At 43.4% G+C, this 26,751-nt stretch overlaps 2 protein-coding genes across 5 annotated transcripts in view; one reads left to right on the top strand and one right to left on the bottom strand.

Moving 5' to 3' along the window:
- Positions 1–11,174, top strand: part of DNAH11 (dynein axonemal heavy chain 11) — a 370,125-nt gene extending 358,951 nt beyond the window's left edge. The window contains exons 77-82 of the mRNA XM_038004732.2: positions 2,297–2,539; positions 4,464–4,646; positions 4,725–4,840; positions 8,885–8,997; positions 9,520–9,660; positions 10,479–11,174. Coding sequence (XP_037860660.2) covers positions 2,297–2,539; positions 4,464–4,646; positions 4,725–4,840; positions 8,885–8,997; positions 9,520–9,660; positions 10,479–10,726 — 1,044 coding nt within the window. The 3' untranslated portion in view covers positions 10,727–11,174. The remainder of the gene's footprint in view (positions 1–2,296; positions 2,540–4,463; positions 4,647–4,724; positions 4,841–8,884; positions 8,998–9,519; positions 9,661–10,478) is intronic.
- Positions 10,387–26,751, bottom strand: part of CDCA7L (cell division cycle associated 7 like) — a 45,668-nt gene continuing 29,303 nt past the window's right edge. Inside the window, exons 2-10 of one of the 4 annotated variants that reach the window (XM_007981906.3) lie at positions 26,254–26,394; positions 21,136–21,273; positions 17,711–18,088; positions 16,152–16,223; positions 15,870–16,040; positions 15,045–15,194; positions 13,621–13,770; positions 12,505–12,641; positions 10,387–11,915 (exon numbers count right to left, since the gene is read on the bottom strand). In XM_007981906.3, coding sequence (XP_007980097.2) covers positions 11,885–11,915; positions 12,505–12,641; positions 13,621–13,770; positions 15,045–15,194; positions 15,870–16,040; positions 16,152–16,223; positions 17,711–18,088; positions 21,136–21,273; positions 26,254–26,394 — 1,368 coding nt within the window. In that variant the 3' untranslated portion in view covers positions 10,387–11,884. The remainder of the gene's footprint in view (positions 11,916–12,504; positions 12,642–13,620; positions 13,771–15,044; positions 15,195–15,869; positions 16,041–16,151; positions 16,224–17,710; positions 18,089–21,135; positions 21,274–26,253; positions 26,395–26,751) is intronic. The other 3 variants (XM_007981908.3, XM_007981907.3, XM_007981909.3) reach the window with 3 other exon arrangements.

The raw sequence follows: 26,751 nt of genomic DNA, 5'->3' as shown, positions 1-26,751 counted from the left end.
ATTCTTATAGCCACAACCATTAGGTTGCTGTTATGAGCAACATTTTACTGATAAAGAGACTGAAATGCAGATAAATTGTCATTTCTTAAGGCCACCAACCCATTAAGTGACGGGAGCTGAACCAGGCTGTCTAGCTGTAAACCTCAGGCCGTTTCGAGTTGGCTGTTTTCTTTTGCTTTGCTCATTGCCTACCATATGGAAGGCACTTGTCACATGTCTATAAAGACTAATTTTCTTTCCAAAGAGCATGGGTCATTTACAGTCCCATCAACAGTACATGAGCATGCATTCAAACAAATGTCCCCATGGCAGCTTAACCTTTCCAAGTGGTTTTGGTTTTGGTCAGTTTCTTTGCTTGAAATTCTGTTTTTAACTTTTTGTTTTTATTAAGGACAGATTAACTGTGGCTTCCGAAACTTCTTTCAATTTCCTAGTAAGCACAAACAGAGAAGATCAAGTACTTGTTTGTAGGGAACAATGTTCAGTTGGGATGTGTGGATCGTAGGTTTTGGTTTTCTTATTCATATTTTGCTCATATTTTTATTCTGGCTACTTTATCCATCGTAGACTAATAATGACAAGTTTAACTCTCCTGCATGGTTTTATTTTGGTCACCCTGAGCCAGGTGACATTTAAATTTTGATGATTCTCATATATAAACATGAAATGATACAAATGTGAATAAATAAAACCAAGCCAATGGATACTGGTGGTGGAACAGTCCAACTTCTTCCTTTCCATATTCATTGGGTCAAGATTTCCATTTCTGGCAATATGAAGGATTAGATAACTTAATCCTCCTGGTACAAAATAAAAAAAAATATGCTGAGTCGAATATTTAAAATGCGCTTGGAATTCACAGAAAGCAGTCGAGCATCCTTATTAAGGATGTAGGCTTTCTACATAACCTGGATTGCAGGTTTAAGAAGGAAAGAGAAAACCACTGTTACACACATAATTGTATGGAAATTCACACTTACTTTGTCCTCTTTAGACTCCGAGTTCCTTAATAACGAGGTCATATGGAGCTTGTACTTCTAAGGTTTGTTGTAGTGTACTGGGTGGTGAGTACATATTACTAAATTAATTAAAGAATGTTCACTTTGTCTCCAGGTGATAGTGAAGGGACCACAGTGTAGCATACACAGTTACAAATCCATTTCAGAAACCCACTTAGAAAACTAGGCAGAAAATAGTTACATTAGGTGATAGTTTAAAAATAACATTCCCCTGTACATTTAAGTGCACATACAGACAGGATTTATGGTGCAAGAGACTGGGAGAATTAAGACAGAGGGGTTAATGGTCCCAAAGAGCAATCAGGGAAAAATAAATCTGAGATTATACTGTTACTTAGAAAATTGTAAGCACTTGATTGACTCTGTGTTTATGGCTGGTCAGAGACTCAGGCTCATAAATTCTTTTGTTACATTTTGAAGTTCTACGTTCTAATGTTTAGAGGGTTTGTTATTGCTATTCACATTGCCTTTGTTCAAAACTTCCCTCTAAATGGAATGTCTACCCTCTTGCCCCAGCCTTATTAAAGTAGGTGGGCATGATAAAAGCCCACTTTCTCCATCCTTTCACTCAGTAGGTAACTGTATTTAGCTCTCAGGGTCTGTGGATCCTAAACAAGACAGACTCTGCTGTGAGTAGCTCAAAGTCCTGGGAAGGTAGCATCCGTTTGACTCTTAGTATATATGGCCTATAAATGGTACTTATTATACACACACATTTTTCATTAAATGCATGTATCATTATTTGTATTTATAAAATTCAGGTATATAAATTCACATAATATATAAAATGATGGGATGCAGTACTGTGGGAAGTGTGGTGCCCTGGGGAAGTACAGGCTATAGAGTCCTACTAAAATGAGTTCAGAATTAAGATTTAATTCAAATGTCTACCTCAGCAAATTCAATCAGAGTCTTGATTTCCTCTCTGGGGAATGGGGATGGTTGGGAGAATCAATGAATAGGAGTGTGTTATAGGGTAGCCCAGGCTCTGTGATGGCTCATTCCTTTTATGTGCATGTATCACACTGCCCCATGCACACTGCAAACTGAGTCTTCTTAGGGATAGGATTAATGTGTGTTCCTTGGGATCCTCCCCAGAGATCAGTCTGGTGTTGCATATAGAGCAGAATGGTTGATTATAAAACAGTTTAGGGAGCCTGCTACCCAGCCAGCGTTGTGCTGGGGCCTTCTCGTCAGGGTCTTCTCGAAGTGTTGAGGAAGTGAAAATGGATGCCTACCTACATTTGGAATAACTGACTTTTCTTTTGTGGTTGAAGATTGAAGATGAACTGATGCTGGCACCAGGATTTGCTGCCCCACCCTACCTAGATTATGCAGGCTACCACCAGTACATAGAGGAGATGCTTCCTCCAGAAAGCCCGGCACTGTACGGCCTCCACCCAAATGCTGAAATAGAATTCCTGACAGTGACGTCCAACATTCTCTTCAGAACTTTGCTGGAGATGCAGCCCAGGAATGTACTCAGTGGTGATGAACTGGGGCAGTCTACAGAAGAAAAGGTAGAGAACTTTTCCTTCCTTTTCTTTTTCATTGAGGTATAACTTACTTGTACTGAAGTGTACTAATCTTAATTGTGCAAATCAATAAGTTTTTACCTAGGTTTATACTCATCTAACCACCATCTAGATGAAAATAACATTTCCAACACTCCAGGATACTCATGCCCCTTATCAGTCAACATACCCCTCATCTCCCCCAGAGATAATCAGTATCTTTACCTCCATCATCACAGATTAGCTTTACCTAATTCCAAATATATGAAATCATACAGTGTGCATTCATCCATGTCTAACTCCTTTCATTCTGTATTACATTTGTGAGATTATCCATGTTGCTCATGTACCAATGGTTCATTTTTGTTTTGAATTTCATATGAATATAAAATTCTTCATTCTACTATGAATGGATGTTTGGGTTGTTTCTTGTTTTTCACTTTTATAGAAATATCACAACCATGAACATTCTTCTACAGTCAATATGCAAAGGTAACTCCCAAAGGCATCCATTCATACTACCCATTTCTCTATACCCAGAAGTGGAATTGCCAGATAATAGGGTATAATGTTTAGCTTTAATAGTATTCCCAATCAGTTTTCTCAAGTGGTTGTACCAGTTACTCTCCCACCAGCAGTGCATATGAGTTCCAGTTGCTCTATCTTTTGTGATTTTGTAAGGGTAATCATATCTCATAGTGGTTTTAATTTTGCAGTCCTCAGTTGAGGAATAATATTGAGCATCTTTTCACATGCTTATGGCCATTTGGATATACTGCCTACCCCTGCTGTAAATAAGTTTAAGATTTCAGGACCAGATAAATTACCTGTCAGAGTGATGCCAGCTGATAGGCATGATGTCAGAACCAGAGGCAGTAGTCTGAGAAACCAAGGAAAGAAGGAAAGCTGCCTGAGGCTAAGGACAGGCAAAGTTCTTCCATCTTTTCACCTTTCTAGATACTGACTGGTTTCTCCAGCTCAGTGGAACTGTTTAGATAGAATGAATACCATGTACATACTCATACTTTTAATATATAAATCTTTCATTCCTTCAGAGCAACTACAGAAGATAGAAGTTTCTTTGTTAAAAATGTTGATCTAAATTGCTCTAGGAATTTTAGGATGCCGTGGTTGGGAGGGCAGCATCATAGTTCACCAGAATTTGCTTATGCTTAAAAGGCTTATTTGGGTTATGTGACTTTTATTTTTTATTTTTTGAGACAGAGTCTCATTCTGTTGCCCAGGCTGGAGTGCATTGGCACCATCTTGGCTCATTGCAACCTCTACCTCCCAAATTCAAGCGATTCTCATGCCTCAGTCACCCAAATAGCTGGGATTACAGACACGCTCCACCATGCCCAGCTAATTTTTGTATTTTTAGTAGAGACAGAATTTTACCAGATTGGCCAGGCTGGTCTCGAACTCCTGACCTCACGTGATCTGCCCATCTTGGCCTCCCAAAGTGCTGGGATTACAGGCGTGAGCCACTGTGCCCGACCCCTGGTTTGCATGGCTTTTAAAAGGATCTTGTTAATTTAGCAGATTATAAAATACAGTACCCAAATAATAGGTTTCTACTTCCTCTGATATCTTTACATATAAATAACATGTAGTTGATGACAGTTCTGTACTCCCTAAATGTTAAGTGAATAAATTGCAAATAACTGTAGCTCCTTCTTGACTAGATTTGCGGCTCCATGGAAGGGGGAGTGCTGGCATTGGTGCAGAAGCACCAATGAGGCAGCTGAGGGAGTTGGCACTGACACGCCGCCCACCTCCTGGGAGCCGTAAGCATCTTTCAGATGCATTCGCAGGCACCTTCAGAAGTTGTATGATATATTCTGGAACTTCAAAAAGTAGAGGATATTCATAGTCACCATGACCAAAACTGAAATAGAAAGGAGCTAAATCTTTGTTTTAATATTTTAAGGTTAAGAATGTCTTGGATGACATTTTGGAGAAACTTCCAGAAGAGTTCAACATGGCAGAGATAATGCAAAAAAATTCAAATAGAAGCCCATATGTTCTTGTTTGCTTCCAAGAATGTGAGAGGATGAATATTCTCATTCGGGAAATACGTATATCACTTGAACAACTGGACCTTAGTTTGAAGGTAAGCTCAAAGTGAGGCTATAGCAGACTTCAGCACATTGGAAGATACTCACTATGTGGCTTTTTTTCTCCATGCAAGGGGGAACTGGCATTATCTCCTGCTCTGGAAGCCCAGCAGTTTGCATTGAGTTATGACACGGTACCAGACACTTGGAGCAAACTGGCTTATCCTTCTACTTATGGCCTGGCCCAGTGGTAAGCTACCCCACCCTCACTGCCACTGGCCCTGAGCAGCCTCAGTGCTGGGTTAGTGTTCTGAATAATGCTTCCTAAGAACTGTGCAGACTGGGCTTTGTGACTGTACTCAACCTGTAACTGTAAAAACTCTTCCACTAATTTCATTTGAGTTTACTTGGCATATTGAATCAAAGGCAAAAATCAGTTAAAAGACAGGGTCAGAGCAAGATTCAAATTCTGCCTCTCACTCATTGGGTATATGATCTTAGACAAAATAATCTGTCTCTTTTTTAAATCTGAAAAATGTACATGGCAATAGAATCCCCTCACTGAGTTGTTGTAAGAGTTAAATGGCCATGGAAAGCAACTTGAATTTGCCTTTGTGTCATCTTGTAACTTTACTTTGCAAACCTGAGATTCCTATGCCTTCTCATAGACAACTTTTGAAAGTTTGTAATATGGTATGCAGTATGCAGTAAACTAGACTGGGGGTATAACTGCAGAGATGTGTCACAAAGCTAGGGCAGAAATTCACAGATCACGGAAGGCTGGTGTTACACCTAATTGCTCCTTGGTCTTGGCAGACAATTCAGGAAGTTTCACAAAACTCTTTATTCCTGGGTTTTCAGCGCTTTCTTTCCCCCTGCTTTCCTGAATCATTATTCCATGAACCTCAACTATCCCTGTACCATTCCTATTATATTAGTGGAGACTCTGTACATTGTAGCACGCACACTTTTGATTTTCCTAACACAATGTTAGACCCTTCAGCTTCCCTCTGAACACCAGCCTCCTTCTGGTCTGGAATTGTAGTTCCATCTTATTTTAAACCACATTATTTTTGTTCTGTTTTGCTTGTGATCAATCATTATTTTTGCTTCAATATACTGTACTGATTTCTTTGCTCACCATTGCTTTTTTTGTATCTTGTTCTGGGCTTTTTTTTTTTTTTTTTAAATCAGAGTATAAAATATAGAGCAGGGCTTGGGGGGCGGGGGATGCAATCATCTTGTGTATCTGAAACTGTCCTCACCGCACTCTCATTCTTGATTGATAGTTTACTTATACGTAGAATTCCAGGACACAATTATTTTTCCTTCAGGACTTTGATGTTCTAACTCCATGGTTTTCTAGCATTGATTGTAGAGGGTGGGTCTGGTCTTAAATATTTGCATTCCTTCCCAAGTAAAGTTTTAAAATGTTTTCTCTTTACCCTTGATGTTCAACAATTTTACTATCGTATTGAGGTGTGGATTTTTAAAGTCCTGTTATAAATGTGAGACTCCATCCATAGCTTGTATTCTGAAAAAGTCTTAGCACTTTTTTCTCTGAATATCGTTTTTGTCCCTATTCTCCTCATGTCTACATTTATCTGCCAGACCTCTTAACGTTTTCAGTGTCTCTTAGCTGTATACTTGCAGACTTCATCAGTTCCGGGTGATCTTCATTATATCTTCAACTGTATCCAATCTGTTTCTTCTCTTAATTATTTACATTTCATTGTCCAGGTTGGGCGCAGTGGCTCATGCCCAGCACTTTGGGAGGGCAAGGCAGGAGGATCACTTGAGCCCAGGAGTTCGAAGCCAGCCTGGGCAACATAATGAAACCCTGTCTCTAAAAAAAATAATAAAATAAATAAAATAAAAATTAGCCAGGTGTGGTGGCATGCAACTGCCGTCCTAGCTACTCAAGGTGTAGAGGTGGTAGGATTGCTTGAGCCCAAGAGGTCAAGGGTGCAATGAGCCATGATCATGCCACTGCACTCCAGCCTGGGTGACAGAGCAAGACCCTGTCTCAAAAAATAAAATGTATTTCATTGCCCATAATTTTCAGTTCCAGGTTGTTTATATTTTTGGAAGGGTGCTCAGCCTAGTTTCATAATTTCCTGTTTTCCTTCTTATGACTATCTTATGACTATTCTCTTTTCCTGAGAAGTTGAAATATACTTACAAATAAGTATTTTCTTCAAGACTTCTCTACTTCCTAGGTTATAAACCTTCCTGTTTGTTGGATTTGCTGGTGGTTTTTCATGCCATATACTTTTCTGTCTATACCCGAATGACAGTTTGGTTAGTTATTAAAAAATAGTAACACCCTCAGTTGGAGGCCTTTGTAGCCATCACTCTCCTCTTGTCAAATGCTGCCATGGAGATGTCAAAAGCTAGCATACTTCTTTTCCCTTTACAAATGGCTTCATGTTTTCCCCTGGCCATCCAGGGATTCTTTATCTTTATTGTTCATATTATTCTTTATATTAGTATTGATTACTCTCTACCAAATTTTCTTGGAACATGATGTGCCCTTGATTATATAGATTCAAAGGTATAATTTAGGAAAACTCAAATTTTGTAGAATTACTTTTTTTTTTTTTTTTGAGACAGATTCTCATTCTGTTGCCTAGGCTGGAGTGCAGTGACGTGATCGCAGCTCATTGCAACCTCTGCCACTTGGGTTTAAGCAATTCTCCTGCCTCAGCCTCCCTAGTAGCTGGGATTACAGGCATGTGCCACTATGCCCAGCCAACCTTTGTTATTTTTAGTAGAGATGGGGTTTCACCATGTTGGCCAGGCTGGTCTCAAACTCCTGACCTCAAGTGATCCACCTGCCTCGGCCTCCCAAAGTGCTGGGATTACAGATGTGAGCCACCACGTCTGGCCTCATTTCAGCTTTCATTTTATTGCTTTCACTCTAACCCTTTACCTCTTCACTTCCATTTATTTTTGTTATTCTCCCTTATGCTGTTTCACCTTTTGCTTCATTTCTATATTTTCTACTTCTTTTCTGGGGTCTTCAAACTTAATTTCTTTACTTTTTCCTACCTGATCCCTTCTAAGTCATGATCTTGTTTGTATCAACAATCACTTGTTTTAGTTGTTACAAATTGGCTGCAGTGTTTATCCTCATGATGGCAACATTTTGAGAGAAATGGCTGCCTGCCTTTGCTTTTCTTGTTCTTCGCCTTTTTCCTTTGTGTGGTGCCTATGCTGTTTCTTCTTCTTACCGTCAAGTATGCTTTTTCTGATCTAGCTATCTGGAAGAATTTAATATAGGTCCAGGCACAGGAATTGTCCTTGTGGTGACATAAGTTTGAACGTGAGTATTCTGAACCTTTTCTTCTTCACAGCCTAGTCAGCCAAGTATCTCAGGCAGACATTTTCTGCCATGTGGTTTGTTAGGGTGTTTCCTCATTCACCCCCACTTCCTTTGCAACTCTGAAGCAGACATGGTCCTAGAAAACTTCAGTGCCAGCCCTTCCTTCTGGAGAACTCTGGCTTTTACACCGAGGCTATGCTCTCTCTACTCCATTCTCCTGGTCCCCTTTAGGCAGCCTCTGAAACTGACGATTCAAGGTGTCACTTGTCTCTTAATTTTATCAGAGGTTCATCTGTCCCTAGCCTCTGTGAGCCAGCTTCCTTATAGGTCAACTGCAGATATTTCCTACCTTGCCCAATTGTGAGGAGCCGAGAACATGTACGTAACAGCAGCAATTCTCAAACCACTGGCATGCCATTCGTGGCTGACTTGTTTTCCTGATTAACCTTTTCCTCCCCCCTTTCAGGCAGCTACTGCACGTGCTTAGACTGCTGTCACGTGCTCCACTGCCTCCGCACTTGTTGTTCCCTCTGCCTATTGGCTTTCCTGGCAACTCTGGTCTTGTAACCACCATCACAGCCTTGCCATCCCTGGTCCGCAGACACCCTGTCCATCCCTCCAAGTTGGCATTTGTCAGTCCAAGTCACAGGGTGAGGACCTTTGTACAGTCACCATATAGCATGAAGAGGCTCTAATAGAAGTTGTTGCATAAATGGAAATGAGTTTTCCACACTCCTCAGTGTATCTTGCCCTACTGTTAAGAGCTACAGGCATCATGTCTCCAATGGGAAACAAACTAGCCCTTTAAAGGGGTGGTGCCCTGCAAATTGTCAGGGAAGGATTTGACCAGCTACCAGTGGTATACTTCTCTACCACCACCCTGCCGTAACCGCCCCCCACCACCAGAACATATTGGAAAATGGCTATTTTACTGAACACGTTTATTTCTTCCTACCTCCCGTAAACTAGGTTCAATGACCTCCTCCTGCGATGCCGAGAACTCGATACTTGGACACAAGACCTTGCCCTTCCGGCTGTCGTGTGGCTCTCTGGCTTCTTCAACCCTCAGTCCTTCTTAACGGGTAAGGGCTGAGGCAGTGCAGTCCCTGATGCAGACAGGACCATACCCTACCAGAAGCCCTGCCCTGTTTACCTATGATGGCATCTCCTTGCCCTGCTAACCAATCCTCAAGCAGCAGCCATTACAGAAAGGACCAGCAGCTACAGAGGAAACAAAGTCCTGGACAGGCGAGTAGCAGCAGGAGGGAAAGGGCCTCCTATAGCAGCAAGAGCAGCCAAGTGAGGTGGGGCACGGTGTCCTCTAGTAAACATTTTCTGGAAAGGGCCGCATAGCTACTCTATTGTAGTGCAAAAACCACAGACAATACACAAATGGCTGTGGCTATTCCAATAAAACTATTTACAGAAACAGCGAGCTTGTCCTGCAGGCCTTAGTTGGTCAAAGCCTGCTGCAGCGCAGCCACGTGCAAATGCCCAAGAACCTAAAACACCCTATGGGACTAAAGGATGCCTCAATTTACTGGTAGCTCCTGGGAACCTTACATGCAACATTTTTATCCTATTCAATGTTTATGTTTCCAAAGCAATCATGCAGACGATGGCTCGAAAAAATGAGTGGCCACTGGATAAAACGTGCTTGACTGTTGATGTTACCAAAAAAACAAAGGAAGATTATGGCCACCCGCCAAGGGAAGGTGCATACCTCCACGGACTCTTCATGGAGGGTAAGACACCCCAAGGAGTAAGTGGGGAACCTTTTCTTACTCAGGTTCAGATCGGTTGTTTGTCCTCTTACTGTTGCTCAGCATCTCCTCACTCACACAGTAACCTTATGCTAGTCATTATCTCATTTCTTCCACTTAAATTTTGCAAATATATCTGGGTGGTAATGCCACTGAATAACTTTAGACTTAGACCGAATTCACATTATTTGGCTTTTCAATATAATCATTTCAAAATCTTTTTTCTACTGTTTAAAAACTGTCCGTAAATTTGCTCTAATATTTTACTACAAGACTTCTCTAAGCCTTGAAGATGCAACTGTGTAGGGTGAATCTCTGAGAGGGGGCTACACTATGCAATATTTTCCAAATTTATCTGGCCACGTATTTATTCTATAGGACATTTAGTCCCTACACCAAGATGTTCCTTTTTCACTTTAAAGCAAGTGCCACAAGTTCTGACATAAATGAACGACTGGAACTTGGTGTAAGAGAGTAAGGTGCGACGGGGAGGGAATGTGTTGAACTGCAGATTTAAAGGGAGGGCAAACTAGTTTAATGTATGTGAATTCTGTTAGAATCCCACTTCATAAAATCAGCTTACTTCCACAGGAAAGTTTAGCCACTAAGCATGGAAGCAAAGCGGCGCCTCCACTGCAGGCAGGGTAACCTACCTGTCAAAGCTCAGTCTGGCCAGCTCAGTAAAAATACCACTGACAAGCAAAAAAATCTGACAAAAACCAGAATGTTTATTGCATCAAACAACTTGATCATCAGTAGCAACCTGCCACACAATTGCAACCATTGTGTTTTTGCTATAGGCGCCCGCTGGGACACCCAATCAGGAACCATTGTCGAAGCCCGTCTCAAGGAGCTGACATGCCCTATGCCGGTCATCTTTGCAAAAGCCACCCCCGTGGAGAGACAAGAAACGAAACAGACATATGAGTGCCCTGTATACAGAACCAAACTGAGAGGCCCCAGCTACATCTGGACCTTTAGGCTGAAGAGCAAAGAGAAGACCGCAAAATGGGTTCTAGCCGGAGTGGCTCTGCTGCTAGAAGTGTAAGAACTCTAGCCTCGGCTGGAGTGCAGTGAGGATTTTCTGTTGTGTTGCTGCACTGTTCCCATGCACATTAATGTATTCTATTACAACTTTTTAGTAACTCACACGTGCATTGTTTTTTCAACGCTATCCTTAAAAAGTGAAGAAAGGAGAGTGAAAATCAGACAAAATATTAGAAACTTATTCAGGGCTGAGCACGGTGACTCACGCTTGTAATCCCAGCACTTTGGGAGGCTAAGGCAGGTGGATCACGAGGTCAGATCGATACCATCCTGGCTAACATGGTGAAACCCCATCTCTACCAGAACTACAAAAAATTAACAGAGTGTGGTGGCACACAACTGTAGTTCCAGTTACTCAGGAGGCAGAAGAATCGCTTGAACCCAGGAGGCAAAGGTTGCAGTGAGCCGAGGTTGCGCCACTGTACTCCAGCCTGGGCAACAGAACAAGACTCCATCTCAAAAAAACGTATATCACATCTGAACATGCAAAAGCAATGCAGCCAGAAAGAAGGGAGATTTTAGTTCTTAACCAATTAAATTAAAAATTATTAGCCCTTAAACTCTTTCAAAATATAAAAGCAGCAGGCCCCAGGTGAGTCCTGAAGGAAGAGGCTAGCACTCTGTGAGGCCTCCAGTGTCTACAATGTTGACGGTCCCCTTTTGTTCAGTCAAGTTTTAATAAAACTGTTCTGCAGTTAATTGCACTTTGTTCAGTGTAAATTTTCAATGACCAAGAGCAGGTTAAACGATGTGTGTGGTCTATTAAACTGTGGTCACTTGTGCTTAAGGCAAACTTGGCCTGGAGTTACTGTTTGGGAAGCCAAAGATAGATCAAGGCAGGAGCTGCTCATACAATGTTTTCTCTCTAACTTATCCAAACTTTAACCCCACCCCATTTAAACTGTGCTTTTTAATCACTGAACAAAGTTCAGTATACAAATAGGTCTGTGCATACATCTATATAGATTCCTCTGCTCTGCTGTCTTCCTGAGAAATCTTTGTAAGCATATAAACAATCTTAAAAAAAATAGTATTTAGAAACGGTAATCTCTACAAAGAATTTCCGTATAAAAACACAACCGTAAAAAATCTTAGGCACAAATGGTATGCATGTCTTGTTGGAGTACTCTATGGTTAGGTGGCTGGTTCTGTTTTCCTCTTAATTGTCTTCTACCAGCTCCTTTTGTAAGCTGAGAAAAAGATGAGAAATATTTGGTAAGTAATTAGTACAAAGCTTGAGAGGTTCTATAATCATCTAAGAGTACAAAGCCAGAACCCAGATCTCCTGACACTCGAAATCCTGACATTTTCTGCATCAATATCGGTACACCCTCCGGTACAGTACGCTCAAAGCACGACTTGCCTCACTCCCGCATTCCAGAACCACGATTCAGAGTTTATCACATTAATGAAACTTGTAGCTCACATTCTGTCCTCTTGCCCTGAACTCTCTCTCTGCACTAGGATTATGGCTGCCTTTTCATAATCTGTGTCGTTTCCCCTCAGCCTGCCTTGTTTACTCCTTCCATTTCTGTCATACACCTCAAGGAGAAATTTTGGTTACAGGCAACATGGAGTTGAGTTGAAAAATCTAGCAAAGGAGAATATTCCCTAATAGGGAAAATATCAGGCCTGAGCTTTTCCAATGCAAAGAGATACAGAATAGATGGCACTCGTGGTTTATATAAGTCACAGAGGAAGGCAACAACTATTTGCCAAGAGGATCGCCCATGCTCAGCCTCGGGATTTCAAGCTGTTTTTAAGCTGCTAGAGACTTACCTCTCCAGATATTCCTTAACATTGTTATAACCATAAAACTTGGCCAGATGAATGAGGATTCCTGTGGCACAGCGGCCATCACGCTTCCGACAGTAGCTGCAATTGCAGATCCCACGACAGGGGGGACACACCCAATCCTAACAGAGAGATGACAGCAGACACTTCGCTCATTATCTACAGGCTCTGGCAAGAACTGGGATTCGGATCCAGACTGGCTCAGCTGGCCTCTCCTCCAACCTTTAATCACATGGCATCTTTCAGTCTACGTCCCAGGGGGCTCCTCACGAGGCAGGAAGGCTGATCACCCCACGTCACATGCAAACACTGAAAAATGACACCTTTCAGGGCTCCCAGCTTAAAAATTATGGAGAGTTTCACAAGCATTTGGCCAAGCACAGGGCCCTGTGTGAGTGTGCAGGTCACAGGCCTAGGATGTCAGCCCTGGTTTAGGAACACAAGGTTTCCAAAAGATCAAGGTGTGAATTTCAGCCCTTTCAATGTGTGCTTATTGTTGAATGACTAACCTGAGCAGCAGTTTATGCTAGTCAATTGAGGACGATATATTTACCCCATGACTGCTGCCTAAGATGCCACACTTGGGAGCAGGACTGCCCCAGGCTCAAGGTCGTACTTACTCACCATGATACTATGTCTCATTTTACCAAGGGAGCTGAGAGAGAGACAGGTTATACACCTATTTCATGGGATTAAACGAATTTATAAGAGTGAGCGACAGCTTGCACAGTGCCAGGCACACAGAAAGCACTCAATATTGCAGTGTACACCTCCCTCTCAGCCTGGCCCAGAAAAACAAATGAGAGGGAAATCACTTTGCTGAAGGACAGGTACAGGGATTACTTGTTTAAAACTAGAGGACTGTAAGCAAGTTTTGCTCTGACAATGGAAAATCTAACAAATTCTTCTATTCACTGGTCAGCTTGCTCTCTTTCCAGAATGAATCCCTATTTTTCATTTTCCCTGGAGCCTTAAGACACAAATGGAAGGGAAAAACCAGAGTTCTGGACCTCCCAGTTCCCAGTGAGAACCCAGGAAGCCCATCCTCAGCTTGCTTCCTTCATCAATACAATTTACAACAAATGCAAACACTGCACCTACCGGGTCCAGCAACGCTGACCTGACATCCTCCCCATAGCGGTTCCGCAGGCATGGTCCACAGAACTGTCCTCGCACACCACAGCAACCCTGGTTCCGACACACTGTCTTGGTGTCGATGGTCTTTTGGCGACACTGATGGCACGTGTTACCCTACGGGGGGAAGGCAGTGAGCAGGTGAACACAGGGATATTCTGATGCCCACTGAGGCCAGATGCCATCATGTGCATTTCCAAGTGTATGAAGAAGTACCACCTGTCTCCTCAAATGAAGCAGGACTGTTTTCCTAAGAACCATAGCATCGTCTCTAGACAAGGGGTACCGAGCCCCCAGGCTAGAACCAGTCTGTGGCCTGTTTGGAACCGGGCTGCACAGCAGGAAGTGAGCAGCGGGTGGGCGAGCATAACCGCCTGCGCTCTGCCTCCTCCTGTCAGATCAGTGGCACCATTAGATTCTCATAGGAGCACAAACCATCTATTGTGAATTGTGCATGTGAGGGATCTGAGTTGTGTACCCTTTAAAAGAATCTAATGCCTGATGATCTGAGGTGGAACAGTTTCATCCTGAAACCATCCCCTGCCCACCCCGCAAATCCATGGAAAAATTGTCTTTCACAAAACCAGTCCCTGGTGCCAAAAAGGATGGGGACTACTACTCTAGAATGTAACCATCACAGGTCTGTGGCCAGAGAAGCTTATTAGGTCAGATGAGGCTGAGCAGAGACCCAGAAGGAATGAAATGATCAGGCTGTCAGGAAGAGAGACCAGAGAAAAGCTTAAGTCAGGGGTGGCAGAGCCCCTGAAAGGTGACAAGTGACTGAGTGGCAATGAGCCTTGGGTGGCATCACCTTGGCCCCAGCCTACCTCTGCACACCTGCATATCGTCAATGTGAAATCTATTTATTTTTTTTAATATTGACAACTAAATTTAAAGCATTTTAATACTATCTTGACAGTGGCCCATTATCCAGAAAAACACAAAAAAATGCAAAACACAAAGCCTCCCTCTAAATCACCATTTACAAGAAATGTAACCTGTTTCCTACCAGATATTCTGCCAAACTTTATTTTCTATGGTTATATTACCCCCCAAATACACTAACTTTTTTCAGTATTTAAAACATAAAACTATATAAATATTTAAACCATAAGTCACATACAAAAATCCCTTTTAAACTATACCCTTCCCTTCCCCCAGACTGTACGCATCCCTAAGAGAGACTGCTGTCCTGATGGGAATTACTGCACTAGGCTGCCTCCCAGGTACAGCTGACCCTTGACCCTCCAATTCAGAACCTGGCTCTGAGCCCTTGGTGAGATGGCATAAGCCCTGATAGAGTTTAAAAACAAGTGAGATTTCAAATAGCAATGCTTTAGACTCCTAATAAGAATGACAATCATGCAAATTACCCATAAGATATAATTTACCAGAACTTTATCATAGATTTTATCTCGAACAGTTATGGCAACATTTTCTAAGTCTTCTTCGGTGATATCCTCCACTGGCCGAAAAGAAGATATACGGTGACGTCGTCTATACTCCCGGCATTTCCCCTGCACAGTGAACACAGGCAGAACCTGGAGTGAGATGTTTTGAGCAGTTATAAAAAAAATTATAAATATTTTAAACTCTCAAAGATCCATTAATGTTAACCCTGTCCCTCTTCTATTTCCCTGCAGCCATTTCATTTAGTTATTTACTGAGCTCCTGCCACCTGCCAAGCTTCCTTCTCAGCAAGGCGATACAGTCATGAAGGAGAAAATCAAGGTTTTTGGTTCTTTGCTGTAAACTCTGTGAAGAGGTGAACCACACTGATCAGCTAAACCCACAAATGAGTCCAAAGTTTCTCCCTCCAAACTGAAATCGCTTGAAATGCCTCATGCCTAAAATAGAAAGGCAAGGAGGAATCACTGCACTTTTCCACGAAGTGGACACCACAAAGCTAACTGGAGCTGTGGACAGGCCTTTACTGCCTGCAGCAGAGATCCAAGCAGGGTCCTAACAAATGAGCTGCTTCTCAGCTCGGCTTGGATAAAAGACTCTCTCTGTGACCTCCAGCTTAGACCAGGGCTGCTTCTCAAAGTATGATCTCGGGAGCAATGGCATCACCTGGGAAGCAGATAGAAATACAAGTTCTCAGCTGCTGCAGACCCACAGGGTCAGAAACAGCCCTGGGGTGACAGTGATGTGCGTTCACGTTTGGAGGAACGGTAGCTCAGACAAAACGAATTCACGTATTAGTCAGAAAATACCCCACTAATTGTCTTCCTTCTTCGGAAGCTGTAAAACTCTTCTGCAAATTTGGCGGCTGAGACAGTGAAGTTCTCTAGAGCAAACTTCTCAGGAGGCCGTGCACTCCGGGTCGGGTTCATGCGCCGCGTGATCTGTCCCTCCGAGAAGGTTCGCCTCACTGTTTTCTTCCTCTGAAATCAAGAGCACAGACAGAGGCAACTGGGGACTCTCTTGAATAAAAGCCATCTGGTGGCTGATCACCATATATCAGTATTGGTATAATTATAAGGAGTTCTACTTACAGAAGCTGAGGTCGGGGTTCGTACTGGGAAGAAATCTGGCATTGAGTTCAATTCCGCCAATAACTGGGCAAGCTGAAGTTCAGAACATAAGAAAGGATCTACATAAATAGTGCTCCAGGGTTAGGTCATCCAACACCTATCTCAAGTCTTCCATTTTGCTATCATAAGAAACCTAACTTGAATAGTTTACATAACCCACAACAGTTATACTTTTAACCTCACATGTAAAGATTTTATCTCCAGACCTGAGATGCTGATGTCATCATTCATATGAATGAACACTAGCCTATTCCTTATATATAAGGACAACACAACACCAGGAAAACAGTCCTGGAATGATCAAGACCTAGAGCATGAGGTTCCGATCCTGACTCGGAGGCTAATCCAAGGCAGTGTGACCCTGGGACAATTCATTTTGCACATGTGAGTCTCAAGTTTCAGGATGTTCAAAAAAGAAAAAGCTCAATTAAGATTATTTCGATGGTTAGAGCGCCAAAAATCTGATTCTTTAAATAAATTATCAAAGTAATTTATGAAGATATTCCTAAGTGAACAACTAATAACACCAAATAATAGGCATTAATATGCCAGAGAATTTAATTAGGATTCATTTTAGTTTATACAATTATATGAGTGCCACCAAAAAAATCATAAAGAAAATAGCTCTTACTTTAAAGATGTAGATGGATACAGTGCTGAAAATTTCCCTTAGCTAAGTAAAAATGTTTCTTAGGATAAAAATAACCCAAAAGTAGGCATTCCATTTTTGTAATTTATATTAGACATATAAGCTTGCATATACAGTATCACTACATCATTATTTTTTTAAAAGGAAAAGATTAAAAAAACACAAAAATGCTAAAAGTGGTAAGTGGTAGAACTATTTAAAAAAAAACTCTGTAGATAAGCAATTGTGAAGCAAACAATGATTCTCTACAATGATCAGATTAACAGTAACTGATTACATATAGAAAAACCAAATATATGTAACAAAGATTTCACCTTGTTCCATTCGTTGTTCTAATGAAGACATTTTAGAGTGAATTAACACTGTTGAGGTTGTTTTAATTCCTAGACCTCTTCCATTCCTTGAGAAGTCTCAGAACCAGGGCCGGTCACCACAGAAGAGTGGTTCCATGGTGAAAAGCTACCTGCCCAACCTGCTCCTCACAGCTCCTCAGTGGACTTGGTGACATCCCACTTCCCCTGCTTTACTCTGCTGGGAACAGGCCAGTTGTTCAGCCCCTGTCATCCCCAACACAACTATATACTTAGAACTTAGCTTGGTCAACAGTAAGCAGCATGATGGCACCATGTAAGGGCTAAAAATGGTCCTGGGGATTCTCTTTCTGTTCCCAAACCAGAGCTGATCATGTAACAGTCGCTCTGGGTTCTGGAAAAGAAAAAGGATACACAATACCCAGAGTACATTTTCCTGACAGAAGCCAAAGCAACAGCAGCACCTATAGAAGCAAAGTGGTTCAAAGTGGTTCTGGGAGCCCAGCAACTGCTGCCAGAGCCTGATGCCAACTCCCAAGGCGCCCTCCGTGAAGCCTCACCATGGCTTTGTTCTCCTTGATGTTCATGGTCCTTTTCAGCAGAGCATCCGAACTCTCCTGGCTCTCATCCCGAGAGTCGTCCTCAGACTCAGAGGTAGAATCTTCCCTTTGCATCACCTGTCTACGGCCTTTCTTTCTTCCAAGAACTGTTTCTTTCTCATTCTGTAAGCGTGAGCTAGAAAACAACTGCTCGGAAGAACTGTTTTTATCTGGTTTGTTAGCCAGCTTCTTGGTGGGGAACTGAAAGGCTACTCGAAGACCAATACTACTTCTTCTAGACCTGCTTCTTCTTGGGGTAGCCTTATCTTCTTTTTCATCTTCCTTTTCCTCACTCACCAAAGATGCTTTGCCATCATCACTCAAATCTGACTCCACGACCTAATAAGAGCAAGAAAAAGCACAAAGACACTGTTACAGACCCACAAAAAAGACATGCATTTAAAACAACTCTGACAGCATATGAGAAAAAAACATGAAAAATGAAAAGCTTTCCCTTCATATTATGAGTTCCCTCTGAATTTCCTTTAAATGTCCAAGAAATTGGTTGATGAATAAAATCAAAGAGCAGGCAACCTACTACCGAACAGTGCACTGTCATACCCATGACAGAACTGGGTTTCATTGGGAGCGTGAGGGCTGTAAGCGAAACACTGACAGGGTGGGCTCCTCCACCGAGGGACGACCAAGGAGCGCCAGCAAGAGGAGAGACAGTCACAAAAAAGGGTATGCCTGACAGATGTGATCTTCAGACAGGAAAGGGTGCTATGGGGGGAAAATGCTGACTGGTCTCCTCTAATGCAGGAACCAGACTCCTGAGTAACGGGGCGGGAGAGCTGACTGCACCTCAGGGCAGTGACCCAGGACAGGCAGATGACCTGCCACTGGGTCCTCAGTCAAGGGGCACCTTTCCCTTCCCTGGAACCCTCAGAGCCATGAGGTGAAACCAGGTCAGGAACCTCGACAGGTTGTAGCAAAACACCACTCAGTAAACTCCATAAATCCTCACCTGACGTGTTCAAATTCCACATGGTAGAGGTCTCCAGCATTCAAACATTGCTCCGTTTTACAAGTGAGAACACAGTAAATATGGAAGGCAGTAACAGGGTTACATCACCTAGGTGACGGCTTAGATGTGACGGGACTTTTAGTGGTACAGAGACAGGTTTAAGTACGTGAGATCCAGGACATCTTCTGGGCATCCTTCCATGACCACAAGTTAGAAAACTTTGGGAACCATTATCTGGGAATTCTGAAAATCTACCAAGAGCGTGGAATGGCACCAATATGGGCCCAGGATCAGTTCAGGGACTCTGCTTCTTCCCCAGTGACCACCACCAACCCCAAATTCTCGTTGGACTAAAGTTAGAAATAAGACAGAGGGAGAAAAAAAATGCAGATAACTGCCAACCCTGGTATATCCACACCAAGCCAAGTGAGAAAAAAGACTATACGGCACTGATTTACCTATTTTTTTTAATACCCTGAACTTTCCATATTAATAGCTTCAGAATTCAAAATGGTGTACGGCAAAGGAACCCAATTTTAGGGGACACTGTCAGGAAAGAACTTCAGTTTTGATCTATTTATCTACCATCCTCATCATCTACAGGCCTCTCCTTAACAGATGTAGAACGGCTCACTACAGAGGCCTGAAGGAAGGAAAGAACAAATTGTCCACAGCAGCCCAGAATCAGACCCGACAGAAGAGCACAAGTCTAGCACGTGGTTGTGGCTATTTCGCATCCGGCCAGCAGACCCCTGGAAACCAAGGTTACAGCACTATCCCATTATCAGGAAAGATAGGCTCGCCAGTTCCCACAGGGGTGGGTAGGGGGCTGGGCTGGGAGGCAACAATGCTTTTCTTCTCACTGGATTCTAAAATAAAATTTGCAGGGGCCTGTGCTGAACTGTAAGCTATATCATGATCTATGTAACACGTCACAGTCCACAGACTTGGGGGCAGGTGGGAGGGAAGACTTCTGGGGTAATTCACTTTCTCTCACTAGAAACACAAATGCTTCAAATAACCAGACATCACTTCACTAAAGAACAGAAAATAAGTACGTCGCTAACAAATGATGCCCATTAGGGTTTTAGAAGGATTTTAATATCGTGCTGGCAAAAAACTGGGGACTTGCTGGCCAGAACTGATGAACTGCCACACAAACAGCTTCTGCAAAGAAAGCCAAAGGAGACCTGGGGCCTCCAGGCTGGCACAGCTCTATGTTGCTACTCATAGCAAAAAATCACCATCAAACAAAGCAGCCTACCATGTGGGCTTTTATGCTCTACATTCTCTCCTAGGACAGGTGAAGGATGAGACAGGCCTAGGAGTCACAGCTTATTTAACCTCTGCAGAGTCTCTGCCAAAACTTAGTCCTTAGCAGCTTCTGACTGTGAAGAGGCTTAAACTCTACGTTCCATCTTCATACTGTAGCATGTTTATTTTTTGCATAAATGTATGCTGTTTTTAGCAGAAAACATTTCTGCACTTAAATCCGAAGGCTGTGCCTTAAAGTTACCTTCAGATTCAAACACGAGTGGGCAGTAAACTAGCCTAACTGCGCAGGATAAAACAAATCAACTCACAAGTCTGTTCATAGGAAGTGCTGAGAGTAGACTTCCCTCCAGAATCCAGGCCGGCCTGGGTCACCTTTAACACTAAAAAGCATGACAAATCCAAATCCACAATGCATGGGGAACACCCAGCTTGTACCACAGCCACATTTTTGCCAAATTAACTTCAAACCAAAAACTGTCACTTCACACACAGTAAGAAAGTATCTCAAGGAAGTTGTCACTCTAAGATAAACTTTTAGATAAAAGAGGTTTAAGAAACTCTTGAGATAATGTTTTCTGTTTTTCTTTCTTTTTTTTTTTTTTTTTTTGAGATGGAGTCTCACTCTGTCACCCAGGCTGGAGTGCAGTGGCTCAATCTCAGCTCACTGCAACCTCCGCCTCCCAGGTTCAAGTAATCCTCCTGCCTCAGCCTCCTGAGTAGCCTGAATTACAGGTGCCCACCACCATGCCTGGCTAATTTTTGTATTTTGAGTAGAGACGGGGTTTCACCATATTGGTCAGCTCGGCCTCCCAAAGTGCTGGGATTACAGGAATGAACCACCGCGCCTGACCGAGAGAGAGAAATTATTTGAGAAGGACATTAAAGGATGCCTGGGACACATCCCCAGACCCCACAGTCATGAGGAGAAAATTAATGGATTTTCTCTAAGAGAATAATGGACTGGTGGACCAGGGATTAGCCTTCCAGGAGCAATTTTTTTAGGTTATGTGAATTGCTTATAAGAAATATGTAAGAAAAAGTAAAATCTTTTCACTTGTGAAGTGACTTCTTGAAAGTAAAACTCTAATTCAGAAACAGGATTAAAAACATTACCACCCACATCCCTTCCTGTTGTAATTATTACCATTACTTCTGGATTAGTCTTTCCGTTCAGATCACTCTGCGTAAATCCTGCAAAATCCTCAGTCTCTGAGTCAGTGTCCTCTATAAAAATTCTTCTTAGCTCTTCTGTGAAGTATTTGGAATGAAAGCGCACATCCTGCTAAATTAAAGACACACATACATCAGAGACAGAAAGTAGAATAGAGGTTACCAGGGAAGGGTACAATGAGGAGCTACTGAACGGGTGCAGAGTTTCTGATGGAGATGACGAAAATGGATGGACAACAATGTGAACGTACTTAATGCACTGAACTGTACACATCAAAAACAGCTGAAATGGTATATTTCATGTTATGTGTATTTTACCACAATAAAAAAAAAAACAAAAAACAAACACTGGCCGGGTGCAGTGGCTCACCCTGTAATCCCAGCAGTTTGGGAGACCAAGGCAGGCAGATCACTTGAACTCAGGAGTTCAAGCCTGAGCAACATAGTGAGATCTCGTCTCTGCAAAAAATACAAAAATTAGCTGGGGTCTGGTGGCGTGTACCTGTAGTCCCGGTTACTTGGGAGGCAAAGATGGGAGGATTACCCAACCCTGGGAGGTCGAGGCAGCAGTGAGCTGCACACCACCGCACTCCAGCCTGGGTTGCAGCCGAGATTACACCACTGTCACTCCAGCCTGGGTGACAGAGCGAGACCCTCTTTCAAAAAAACCCACATACATAGATAAATTACATATATACACATTTTCTAAAGCTTACAGAATTCAGACCTACAAATCAGACAATTTTTAAAAATTGGGTGTAGTCTCAATCAGCTTCTAATGTGACTGGTAAGTGCTCATGGAATTCAGCTTCTCCTGCCAAAGCTGGCAACCAGACACGTCTGCTTTCACACAGAACCAAAACACATGGAAAGAAGACATGAGGAGAAAACCTGGCTCCCTCCCACATGCTGGCTTCCCTTTCCAACAGCCTTTCAAAGCCGGAGTCTCCTCCAAGTGGGTGAGCATGCCTCCCATTCACCAACCGTGAGTTTCTCTGTAGGAAAAGGCTGGGGCCTCTCCCAGCCCTCACTGCCCAACACCAGAGAGCCTAGACTTGCTCCATGAGCAGACACCACGGCGGCCTGATGGAAAGCTCACCCAAGGTCACCCCCAGGAGTTTCTCTCCTGCAGGAGGTGAGAGGTGAACCACCATGGTTAGGTGGCAAGTGAGCAGAAGGAAAGATGCAATGTGACTCTTTAAGAAAAGGCATTTTCTAATACTTTTTCTTGCTTTTGAAATAGGGCAAAGAAGGAAACTCAGCTCTCTTAAAAGTATGCTTGAAAGAAAGAGGAAATAAACTGCAGACCAAAGGGAGACCCATGAGACCAGCCTCCTGTAAGCCCGCCACGCCTCATCAGTGTTCGAGTCTGTCCCCAGTTTCCTCTGACGTCTCTTCCCTCCATCCCTGATACAGCAATGACCCCTTGTAACACCACACTTGGCTGAGAATCTGTATCTAACCCCTGCCTTTCCCTGATTTTAATTATATACTTTTTTGGGCTCATATATCTCTGGGGAAAAATAGATAGACAAGTGGAAAAACTTACAGGGGCACACAAAGAAATGCCTACATCTAGCATTCTGTAAGCTTAAAAATGTCTCCTATGAATTATTATGGGTAATTGGAGTGAGTTTGCTCAGAGCTAAATTACTTTGTTCCTTTGTTGATAGCTGTAGTGCAGCTGCTTGAAAAAAAAAATTGCACACACAAAAGGGAAGTTTCTTAAAGTGAAATTCAAATCGTGTTTAAGGGAGACCAGAGTTAGCATACACATACTGTGTGCAAGTTCGCACAGCTTCTCTCTATTGGTTAAAATGGATCATGAGTGTGTGGGGTCAGGATAGAGAAGCAGCCAGGGCTTGATTATTAAGGAAGAATGGTACACAGCTGCTGCTAAGAAAACCCACCATGCACCTGAGGCCTCTCAGTGCAAGAAACATCTGGCTCACAGAGCCTTGGGCCAGCCCCTGCAGGCTAATTTAGGGCGGTATTTCTGTGTGTACATTTCCAACTACCTAAAGCCCTTGCCTAGGGCCTGAAGAGAACAGGGCAAGCCTTGAAGCAGTGAGTTCCCATCTTCCAGTTTTTCTGGCTATTTTGATCTTGTGTGCTGGCCTCACAGGGCAATGGGCATCCTGGGAGAGATCACCATCTTTGATGGTCAGTCCTGATAGAGAAAAACAACTTACCGTTGTCCTAAACTGAGGCCTATGCTTTAGTTTCCTTACTCCAAAGTGTGTAAATACTGTTTTTCATGTGGGTCTGTATGATGCCAACCTCCACTCCACACTGCTCCACTGCATTCTGAGTTAGAAACCCCTGCGCTGCTAATTGCTCTCTGGCACTGGTTCATTCTCCTTCAAAATCAATACTGGGCACTATGCTATGGGCCTTGGTCATCTACCATGATCAGGACAATAAGCAAGTAACACATCAGAGGAGAAGCTAACATAGGTAGATAAACTTATTTTGAAATCCATGTGACATGAAGAAACACACTAGAGAGCAATGGCCTGTTGAACCAGACAGCCAAACACCCCATTTCAACTGCACCCAGCAAACAACAACCCCCGTGCTCACTGTATACAGTCACGTGGGGTGTTGGATGCCTGAAATGAGAGGAAAGGAACAATACATGGGGACGAAAAGTCAGAGCCAGGGAAGCTACAAAGCACCATTCAAGTACGAGGTCCCCCCTTCTTCAAGGAGTTTACAATCTAACAGGGAAGCAGATAGGTCCACAAATAACCCTGGTGAGGGTCAGTGCTCTAAGGGATACACAAGCAATATGGCACATGGAGGGAAAGAAAATCCAGTAAGACTTCATGGAAGAAATAGCATAACTGGATGAGAGCCACAGTAGAGGCTAGAAAAATGGTGACAGCACAGATAGGCAGGAAGGACAGCATGGACCAGTGGGCAGAAAGGGCAGAACAGTGATAATGAGCATGTCAATTCAGTTCCTGCGTCCTGCAGCATAGCAGGTAGAAAAGAGACCCAGGGGGTAAGAGGCTGAGAAGTGGTGGCCCTGGATTTGGAACATCCCAGCTTGGGACTTCCCAGATGTGGGGCCTTGGGCAAGTCATTACACCTTACTGAACTTCAGTTTCATCACTTGCAAAATGGGGATAGTAACAGCACCTGCAGCTTCCCAGGGAGTTCTGTGGATTAAATGCAATATTTGTATGAAAAGCAGTTGGCACACTGTCCTCCCCGGGGAGAACACGCCTGACTACAAAAGTAGTCATCATAGCAGCAGAAGCAGCTGTTCTGTTTCTTAATGCCCGGTGCCTGCCAGGCTCCGTCCTCGGCCCTTTAGACATGTTCTGCCCTGCTCAAATGCTCCTCAAGGTGGATCCAACAGGCTCTGCTCTCCCCACTGCCTGACTGTGCTCAGATGGAGGGCTGAGTAAGGGAGGAGCTGACCACAGCTCAATCCTATAACAGATCCTAGTAGGAAGGGATGAGCATTCAGGTAAGAGCTACGAGGGCTACGGCAGCTGCAGAGGGAAGGGAAAGATGGACACCAGGAACACAGCAGAAGTTTCATCAACTCCTGGACGGGAGTCAAGGAGATGGAAGAGGCGAAGGAAGTCCAAGAACAACAAAAGATGGAGAACCAGATGGGGAAAGGGGGAAGCCAGAAAGACAACCAAGGGAAGGAGAAGTGAGCTTTGGATCTCCCTTAGCAACCAGGACCAGTCCAACTGGTAGTCAGAAACCACCTGGGGCTGCAGAGAGAAGACAAGCTCCACAAAACAATACGGTAACAGCTCAAAGCAGGACAACAGACAAGTTCACTAAGTGAGAAGATTGAAGACAAAACCTTAGAGAACATCCGCATTTAGGGACAGGGACAGGGACAACAAGCGATAGTAACAAAGAGCAGGCCGGGTGCGGTGGCTCTCGCCTGTAATTCCAGCACTTTGGGAGGCCGAGGCGGGTGGATCACCTGAGGTCGGGAGCTCGAGACCAGCCTGGTCAACATGGCAAAACCCCTTCTCTACTAAAAAAAAAAAAAAAAAAAAAATACAAAAAGAAGCCAGGCATGGTGGCGGGAGCCTGTAATCCCAGCTACTTGGGAGGCTGAGGCTGGGAGAATTGCTTGAACCCGGGAGGTGGAAGTTGCAGTGAGCTGAGATCACACCACTGCACTCAAGCCTGAGCGACAAAGTGATACTCCATCTTGGAAAGAAAGAAAATAATAATAGAGAAAAAGGTGTAAGAGAGAGGAAGAAACTCAGGGGGCTAGAAGGAGGTGGCTGGTGGGGTCAACTGCTGTGGAGATGCCAAATGAGATGAGGACAGCACAGACCAGGGAGCCCCCAGCGATCTCAGAAAGCACAGCTCCCACCCAGGCCAGAACTTACAGCGGCCCGCATAACTAAGCAGGCACTTCACTTACATAATTAACTGCTCCCCTTCCTGTACTTGCCCAGTGGAGGCAAGGTGGATTTAATTTGCTGCCGTTTTGGAGAGGCCCGTGGTCAAGGGAGAATGAGGAATTCTGAGTGCTGCAATGAACTCAGAAGAAAATGCCACTGAAGGGTAGAGATTTTGATTGGCCATTCTACTACAGGACACAATATGACCCTCCAGGAATCTACACCTCTCAGAGAACTAACTTGCGTGTGCTAGAGATCAAAGTAATTAACGCAAGAATAAGGCTCTCCCCAGCAATCCCAAGAGTGACATGCCAACAGAATTGCACCACAGGACCACAGAGGTGCAATTGTCTCCCCGTAACCACACGATCCCTCATGCCTCGCCGCAGCCTCGCCTCTATGGGAAGACTGAACACAGCCTCGCCGCAGGTTACAGCCCCAAGGCAGCCAAGAACATGCACTTGGATCACGTGAAGTCCATTTTAAAAAAAAAAAGAATTATGGTACAGGGAAGGATTAGCACAACAAAGTGAACTAGGTTCTCTCACCAGTTTTTTAAAACAGGAAGACATAATGTTTCTAAAATAAAATGCTAGACAATGAACGGATATCACCAATCTCACACCATGTTCAAATAAAAGAACATCCAAACCAAGATTCAGGCCTCCAGATGCGCACACCTACTTGGAAGGAATCATCCGTACCTGTTTCCCTGACTCCAGTGAGTCAAAACTATCGCAGCTCTCCTCTGACGAGACGGTTTCCATGGGAACATCATCTCGGAAGCCGACAAACTCTTCATCATCACTGGGGGCGTTAAAGATGTCAGCCACTTCTTTAGGGATCTGTTTTGGATTCAAAAGAGGCAGGATTAAACCAGGGGCTCTTGCTAATCACTTAGGGACATTTTCTGGAGGGGAGTAAGAGATCTCATTACTTCATCCAACTGCCACAGTTGCCCAGAAGTCCCCAGTAACCCTGAGCAAAACACGCTTCAGCTAAGAACTCATGGCAAAATAAGGTGTGGGGTGGGTGGGGGAGATAAAACTTAAAATTCTAGATATATCCTATTTTACAGAGAATGTTAAAACCAGGCCATAGAGAAGACATTTTTGATCTCTTGACAAAAAGAAAAATTGTTTGAGAACCAACGTTCTCTTTTTTCTCCTACAGTGGATGCATCTTTAAATGTCATCTACATA

The sequence above is a fragment of the Chlorocebus sabaeus genome, chromosome 21 (assembly GCF_047675955.1).
Source record: "Chlorocebus sabaeus isolate Y175 chromosome 21, mChlSab1.0.hap1, whole genome shotgun sequence".
Classification (NCBI taxonomy): Eukaryota; Metazoa; Chordata; class Mammalia; order Primates; family Cercopithecidae; genus Chlorocebus; species Chlorocebus sabaeus.
This window is presented reverse-complemented; position numbering and strand designations above follow the sequence as displayed.